Source organism: Miniopterus natalensis, chromosome 10, assembly GCF_054644295.1.
Source record: "Miniopterus natalensis isolate mMinNat1 chromosome 10, mMinNat1.hap1, whole genome shotgun sequence".
NCBI classification, from domain to species: Eukaryota; Metazoa; Chordata; class Mammalia; order Chiroptera; family Miniopteridae; genus Miniopterus; species Miniopterus natalensis.
The window spans coordinates 66,191,161-66,199,707 of NC_142090.1; the positions used below are offsets into that span (position 1 = coordinate 66,191,161).

General features: G+C 42.9%; 1 protein-coding gene across 3 annotated transcripts; it reads left to right on the plus strand.

The window, feature by feature from the left end:
- Positions 1-3,740: 3,740 nt before the first annotated feature.
- ARL4A (ARF like GTPase 4A) lies at positions 3,741-5,904 on the plus strand. 3 transcript variants are annotated; one of them, XM_087821418.1, is made up of 2 exons: positions 3,741-3,836; positions 4,926-5,904. In XM_087821418.1, exon 2 carries the CDS (start codon positions 5,010-5,012, stop codon positions 5,610-5,612), a length of 603 nt encoding a protein of 200 aa, XP_087677544.1. In that variant the 5' UTR covers positions 3,741-3,836; positions 4,926-5,009; the 3' UTR covers positions 5,613-5,904. The 3 variants fall into 3 exon arrangements, with proteins under 3 accessions (XP_087677544.1, XP_087677546.1, XP_016074267.1); XM_087821420.1 differs by having other exon boundaries at positions 3,741-3,827; XM_016218781.2 differs by lacking the exon at positions 3,741-3,836 and adding an exon at positions 4,389-4,491.
- Positions 5,905-8,547: the final 2,643 nt, after the last annotated feature.

Sequence of the window (8,547 nt, forward strand, 5' to 3'; positions counted from 1 at the left end):
GGGGTATAAGATAATCTCTAAAGTGATGGAGGTTTCTACTTGAGGCTATTAAATGAATTACCATCAACCAAAACAGGGACTGAAAGAGGAGGGCCATGTTTAGCAGGAGTGATAATGATGCGATAATTAAGTGTTGAACATGCTGGGTATTTGGCAGATGAGTACAAGAGGCAATTAGAAAGGGGTCCGGCTCAAAAACACTTTCTGATTATAAGGTAATGAAGCATGAATACATTACCGTGAGTATGAATGATAGCGATACACCTCAGAGACATAAAATGCATCCATTTTTCTTGTATCATTCTATCAAAAGGCCCAGGAAAATGCCTTGTTATAGCACATTTCTCCCCCAGCTCTCCTGAGATGTAATTGACACGCAACATTGTGTAAGTTTAAAGTATACAACATGGTGATTTGATATATGTATTTATTGTGATTACCACAGTAAGGTGAGTTCAAACATCCGTCATCTCACAGTTACCATTTGTGTGTCTGTTTGGTGACAACATTTAAGATCTACTCTCTTTGCACCTTTCAAATAACAATGCCGTGTTGTTCACTCTAGTCACCACGCTGCACCTTATCGTGGGACGTTTATAACCACATATGGCTTGACTGGTATCTCCCCATTTCCCCTTCTCCCCAACCCTTGGCAACCACTATTCTACTCTCTGATTCTATGAGTTCATTTTTTTAAGATTAAGATACAGGTGATATATGGTGTTTGCTTGTGTCTGACTAATTTAGTATAATGATCTCCAGGTTTAGGTTTATCCATCTTTTTGCAAATAGTTTCCTTCTTTTTCAAGGCTGAATAATATTCCATTGTGTGTGTGTGTGTGTGTGTGTGTGTGTGTGTGTGTGTGTGTGTGTGTGTATATACATCCCACAACTTCTTTATCCAAACATCCTTTGACACTTCGGTTGTTTCCATGTCTTGTGTATTGTGAATAATGCTGCAATAAACATGGTGGTGCATGTATCTCTTAAGGTGGTGATTTCATTTCCTTCAAATATATACCCAGAAGTGGGATTGCTGGGTCATAAGGTATATCTATTTTAAATTTTTTGAGGAACCTATATACTGTTTTCCATAGTGGAAAACCAACAATACACAGGGATTCCCTTTTCTATGCATCCTTTACAACATCTCATCTTTTTCAAAACAACCATTCTAACAGGAGTGAGGTGACATCTCATTGTGGTTTTGATTTGCATTTCCCTGATTAGTGATACTGAGCACCTTTTCATGTAACTGATGGCTATTTTTATCTCTTCCTTGGAAAAATATCTATTCAGGTCCTTAGCCCAGTTTTTAATCAGATTATGTCTTTTTGAAAGGAGAAAACTTATCCATTTTCTCAGAATGTTGAATCATTAATTACCTGGGATATTTGTTGAAAATACAGATGGCTAGCCCCTTCCCTGATGATTCTGATTTGGCAGGTCTGGAATGGGGACCAGGAATCTATACGTTTATAGACACTACCAGGTGATTCTCATTAGTAGCCAAGTTTGGAAAAGCAGAGGTAAAGACAGAGTTTTGCAGAGTCCTTAGTGTCTCAGTAATTTTTTTTTCATGGTGACTCAGGCCAAAAGAAATACTCCAAGTTTCCATTTAAGTAGATAGATCCAGACATCTCAATAGTTGTAGTTTTTAAAAGGTCCTACAGATGGCACTGCATTTCCCTCAAAAACTTAAACTATCCCAGAGAATCCCTGTGAGTTCCCTGAGCTCCTCAGCACAGTTGATGAAATAATAGCCTAAAGGGAACATTTTCCTGGCATAGCATCTAAATAAAGTATCTGAATGGGCCCTCTACAGGAACATTGTGCTACAAAGTAGACAGCGTATTTCACAAATTTCATCACTTTTTATATCATTTGTTGCAGTTTATATGATTGTTATTGCTCATAGAGCAGGAGTATTATTTTCCTATGAAGAGGCAGAGAGCAAGTATTTTCAGGTTTTGTGGGCCACAGATGGTCTCTAACACATATTCTTCTCTCTTCTGCTGCAGCCCTTTAAACATGTAAAAGCCATTCTTATCTGTTGAATTTGGCTCTCAGACTGTAATTTGCCATCCCCTGTGCTATTATAAGCTTGGTTCTGACGTGAAAGTGCAGCTCAGTGAAGGTGATTCTGCGAGGCTGGAAGGGCTCAGTATTTTCCTGCCTCATCCTTTTGCTCCAAGGAAGTCTCTGTAGAAATGCGCCACTGCAACGAATATGGGAAAGACCTCCTTGATTTCAAGGCTGTTGTAGACAGAAAGCTGTCATTGAATCATGCTCTTAAGTCTTGATTTAATGAGAACTTGCAAATTTTCCCCGTGTAATAATGAATCCTGTTAAATTTCCAAGAAAAGGGGACTAGTCATTGCATTAAGCCCTTTATCACTTGCTTGCTGATTATCGTAAATGGCTGATAAAATTCCACAATGATTACTAACAAGGCAAGCCTTAGCTCATACTGGATTCAATAAATAAATTGGTAAAATACGCAATTTGAGACTTCTAGCTTTATTTCCAAAATTAGCATGGCTGTCTTGGAAATAGCATTGTGCTAGTCCTTAGGCTCTATGTCAGTTATTATTTAAAATCGAGTAGGAAAAATACTGTTCGTATGCTAGCCATAAAGGAAATAAATATCACTAGTGATAATGGTCTTGAGAAAAATCAGGACATTTTTTGAGGACATTTCAATCCATATTTAAAAGTGCAAATTTTTAAAAATAAAGTGCACCATGTAGGTTATTCCAAGTTCCAAACTTACAACCTTCATCAAAAAGATGCTTGTTCATTTACTCCTTCCCCAAACTTTAAGTGCCCTTCCTTCTCTGTTGTCCCAAAGACCCTGAAATGATCAACAATCACATTCTGTGATTAAATTTATTCATGTGGAAATCTGTTTACTTTTTTTCTTCCACAAAACTCCAGTATCCCACGAGAGCAGAGAAAGCGCCTGCATTTGCTCACCATTTGCCCAAGCACTTAGAATTGTTCCTGCTGCCTACTAGGTGTTCAATAAATATTTGCAAATTTATGGGTCACGTGAATAATAATTGCATTTAGTCAAACTCATCCAATAGAAGGTATTATGCATTTAATGACTAGTAGACTTCAAAATTAAGTTCCAGGAACACCACGAATTTTCCTTGGGCCATTAGAAGCAGCCATTTAATCGTTCAGTGTATTTCCTCATGCATAACACCGGGATATTTCTACCCGTCGCGACGTCACGGAGATGTTGCAGGGATCAGGTGGAAGGGCGAGTATTTATTTGCTTTGCAAAAGGAAGGAGCGTTTCAGACCCCCGTCCGGTCCAGCCGCTCGCGTCTGCGGCTGAGAAGCACGTCCCCGCCGCCCGTTACACAGGGGACCGCCCGCCCGTCGTTCTCCAGAATCCCCGACTGCGTCACAGAGAGACGGCGCGGGGTGGGGCACGGGCGGGGCCCGCCCGCAGCGAGCGGCCCGCCGCGGAAAGCAACGGCTCCCGCGGCCGAATCCGGAAGCCCCACCCGCGCTCGCCCTCCGCCCGCCAGCTGCGGGCGGGTTCGAACGTGACCTTGTTTTGTGGTTGCTAGGAGACCGGGCTCCCGACGCCCCCTACTGGCCGGCGCCCCGACGGAGGGGGCGGGGCCGCGACGCGCTCGGGCAGCGGGCGGCCGAGCACCGTTAGGGCGGCCTGGCGCGCGGCGCCCGCTCGGCACCTCCAAGCGGCGTCTGGTCCCCTGCCACCGCCCAGGCCTCGCCGGTGGCCTCCGGCAGGCACCAGCGCGCTCCCGAGCGGCTGCGAGCGATGTGGGATCAAGGACGAGACGCGGAAGGTTAGTCAGGTGAGAAGCCGCGGGGAGGGCGGCTGGTGTGGCCACGCCCTGCCGAGGCAGACTTGCCCGCCGGGGCGGAGGGCGAGGTGCGGGGATGGCGGGGCTGCTCCCGCGGGTGGCGCGGGTCGGGGCTTTCTGGACTGGGAGCCCCCTCCCGCCAGCGGGCAAAGGGTTAACGCGCCGGCGGCGCCCGCGGGCCCCGGATGTGAGAGCCGCGGCGTGGCGCCCGTGGGCCGCGCTGCAGGTGCGCCCAGGCGTGCGGAGGGGGCGGGCCGGCGCCTCGCCGACCGGCCGCGGCTCCCCCGCCCTGCAGGGGCCGCCCGGCTCCCTCCGCGAGCGCCTGGATTTCCAACTCGAGGGCAACAGGTGGTGCCCGCGGCCCTAAGGAGAGCCCGGCTCCGCCGCGCGGGGAGCGGCCGCGACTCTCCCGGGGTGGCGCGCGGGGGCGGGCCTAGCGCGGACTAGCCCAGGCGGGTGGCCAATGGGATTGGGGCTCGGGGGTGGGGCGTGAGGGGTGGGCGTGGTCCGAGCCTGAAACCACGGTTTCAGTGCTGCCAGCGCCAGAGCTGCGTGGACGGCGGAGCTGAGCGGAGCTGCGGGTCGTCTCACCGCTGCCTTGAAACGCCTTCCAATGCTTTCTCCTGCGGAGGCTCCCGTTCCGGAGGTAAGCCGTGCAAGTCTCTTTGGGGCGTGTGCGCAGGTGGGAGGAGGGTCCCGGTGACCTTGGGCGTGCTGTTGCACATGTGGAATTAGCTCTTCAAGATCGGGTTATGTGTTGCGTCTTCTGCCAAAAGAGGCGCTTGTACGGTTACTGCGACCTGGGCCGCTGGCCACTAGGTTGTCTCCGGAATGAAGTCGTTGAGGTTTGGGGCGTCGAGGGTGTAGAGAAAAGTACACACTACTGCAGCGTCACCGAATGTTAAAGAATTTCAATCACAGTGATTGTTCTCTCTTTTGCCTCGGATTGCGTTGTCATTAGGCTGGTTTACTCAAGCAAGTTTATTTATCAAGTTCCTCCTGTTGCTTATTTTAGCTCAAAGAGAGAAAAGCAGTGTTATTATTTCACAAGAATAACTTATTCATTTTCCCCCTCCACAGTCTTGTAGCTGGATTCCCTAAGAAGAGAAGTAAAGCAGTAAGAAGAAAAGCATTTCCATTCGGAGCACTTACTTGCAATTGGAAATGGGGAATGGACTGTCAGACCAAACTTCTATCCTGTCCAGCCTGCCTTCCTTTCAGTCCTATCACATTGTTATCCTGGGTTTGGACTGTGCTGGAAAAACAACTGTATTATACAGGCTGCAGTTCAACGAGTTTGTGAATACCGTACCTACCAAAGGATTTAACACCGAGAAAATTAAGGTAACCTTGGGAAATTCTAAAACAGTCACGTTTCACTTCTGGGATGTAGGTGGTCAGGAGAAATTAAGACCACTGTGGAAGTCATACACCAGGTGCACAGATGGCATTGTGTTTGTTGTGGACTCTGTTGATGTTGAAAGGATGGAAGAAGCGAAAACTGAACTCCATAAAATAACTAGGATATCAGAAAATCAAGGAGTCCCTGTACTTATAGTTGCTAACAAACAGGACCTGAGGAACTCATTGTCTCTCTCAGAAATTGAGAAATTGTTAGCAATGGGTGAACTGAGCTCATCAACTCCCTGGCATTTGCAGCCCACCTGCGCAATCATAGGAGATGGACTGAAGGAAGGACTTGAGAAACTACATGATATGATAATTAAAAGAAGAAAAATGTTGCGGCAACAAAAAAAGAAAAGATGAATGGTGATACCTTTCATTATCTGTGTGGAGTAGATTTTCTCTGGTCTGATTTTGACAAATGGAAGAGTGTCCACAGCCTGGTTTGCCTGCTTGCCCTCCTGGATGCTGTTGAAGCTTTGTTTTGTTGAACAGTTAGATGAGCAAGTGCAGTGCTTCTTAAATGGTCTCTCCCCCCCACCCCACAAATCTTTTGGTACTACCATTTCGGGAAGCCAAGCAAGGATAGTAACTTGACCAGAAAACAGTTGTGGAAATTTGACCTGAAGTTAGTGAAATAAAACTTTGAAGAATGTCTGCCTAGTGTTTTGTGCTTATGTCTTCTTGGGGGATGCCTTTGAAAGAAATTGCTTACAAGGCTTTGTATGTATGTTAAGCTAAAATGCTAATGAATGGAAATGTTAAGGTAGATTAATATATAGACAGTTATATTGATCACATTGGTCCACCCAGTAAGGGACAAGGAGGAAGTGTTTGGTTTTTTAAGTTTTGGCCAAATGAATTTTGGCATTTTCTGCAATCAAATAATGTAATGCTGTCTTATTTCTAGACAATGTTTAAGTTGGTCTAACTTAAAATAATAGAGATAAGGTATTTGGGGCATATTCAAGTGCATGGATTAGTTTTCCCAACAAAGCATGTTTTGGTGTGTAGTCTTCTACTTTTTAGAAATAGCTATACATCTTTCTACACAGGTTTAAAACACCTTTTTTGGGATTTAGGAATAGTTTGTTATCAGAAGCACTTTCACTTGGAAAACCTAAAATAATTTACTTAACTCTTTCATATAGTAAACTTGGGCATGTAGACTAATCATAAATGCATATGTTTGGGTGTATGTCTGGATTTATGAAGAAAGCAATTGATGAATTCAGACAGGATGTAATTACAGTACATGATCTCTAAAGTATTCCAGTTGTAAAATGTTTTATTAATATTTGCTGGCTAAACACAGATGTGGTCTTTCATATATTTTTGTAGTGTTTTGAAAGGAGCAAAAGCTTTATAAACAAACAGCACCTGATGCACTGTGGGGTGAAAATGTAAGAGATATCTTATATGGCGTTTTGAGCTTTAATTTTTTGTTTACAAACTCAACAGTGTTACACAGGCAGTCCAGTCCTGATTATAAGGTAGGAAGAAATGATACAGTACTGCAGAAAAGAATTTACGATTATAGATAATGAAGGGGAAAGTAGCAAAGCTGTATTTTGTGAAAATTCACTGGTGCTGTTTACATTGGAATCCAAAAATCCTTTATAAATTAAAAGGGTGGGGGAACCTTTATCTAATTCTTATCTACAGGCAAAGACTTAGCTTCCAGTGATCATATATGAACAAGTCAACATAATTTCTACGTGTGAAGCCAACAGTTATTTGTAGTGAAGATAACCAAAAGAAATTCACTTTGTTAGCAAGGTGTCTGGTTTTGTTTTTTCTGGGGGGGGGAGGGGCGGTTGTGGCACAGCTGAGTTTTGGAGACTTGATTCTTGTTACACACAAAATGAAGTAGCTTCCTGTGGAGCTTTCATATGTTAAATGTACCTGCACTAGTGACAGTCACTTAGAATGTTTATATTTATAGAAATGTGCATAATGACTACCAATAAACTATTGAGGCGCTAGGAGAACAGTGTTTGAGTTTTAATGTATTTCCACCTTCTCTGAAGCTTCTAATTAGGTGTGTGAAAACTTTGACAAGCTGGGTTACACAGTCCTATAGTTTGGTTCTGCTCAAGTGTGACAGGCACTGAAAGCTATTTTCTGGGCGGACCTTTATTTTACCTTTCACTGGTATGAAATCATGGTGTATAGTACAGACATCACTAGATTCATGATGGATTAATAATGCTTGCTGGAAAAACCTTCCTGTACTGTTTATATACTTGCTGTATAAAGTAGTACTGTTTTAACTGTCTCTCGAAAGTTGACCTTTTTTTTTGTGTTGACACTTACTTCGTAGCCTAAGCATTTGATAAGCAAGTCCATGTTATCTTTAAGTTTTTTAAATTTAGTAAACAATGAAGAAAAGAATATGATGTGAACACCATACCAGCTTTTATTTATGAAGTATATTTTCAATTACAAAACTCATTGTCAAGTTCCTCACCACCTAGCCTGTTTTGTTAATACTATAGATGTTAATACCATTAGGAGGCTGGGATAATGAATCTCAAAATAAACCTTGAAGAATTTAGACAGTGTTTTTATATCTAGTTTTTTATTAAGGTACACCTTTTCTAAAGTATATTTATAAAGTATTTTCTTATATGTCCTGGCCAGGTAGCTCAATTGGTTAGAATGTCGTCCGCATACACCAAGGTTGTGGGTTCGATATCTGGTGAGGGCGCATACAAGAAGCAACCAATGAATGTGTAAATAAGTGGAATAACATCTCTCCCCCCTCCCCACTTCCTCTCTCTCTTTAAAAAAAAAAATCAGTAAATAAAAAATTAAAAAAAATAAAATATATTCTTATATTTGAGGTTATTCAGTTTAATACTAAATAGTAATCAAGGACTGGCCAAATCTAATTTCAAATTACTATCAAAGGCAACATTAAATTAAACAGCCCTTTTGGTACTTACAGAAACTTAAAAGTTAAGTGTCCAGAGATGATAAACATTTAGGGAAAAATGTTTTCCTAAATAAGTAGCCAGCATAGGTTCACTAAGAACTAATTTTAAAAAATGAATAAATCATTGGAAGCCAAAAAAATGAAGTTAAGTATAAATATATGTATATAGAAAATCATTTCAATCTGTAGAAGAAGGATGGCTTGTGAACAGGGAAAGGCATACACTTAGAATGCTTGTGTCTGTACAAGGCATTTGACACTTAAAGAGTGTTTCATTAATTATACATGTTGACCTGGAAGGAGGTCTTTGGTAGAGTGTTTCAAGGTTCCATTTAATACAATTTCATCAGTAGTACGAAC

What these genes read in the sequence shown, in the direction of transcription:
- ARL4A (XM_087821418.1), top strand. Translation starts at nt 5,010, where the DNA reads ATGGGGAATGGACTGTCAGACCAAACTTCTATCCTGTCCAGCCTGCCT.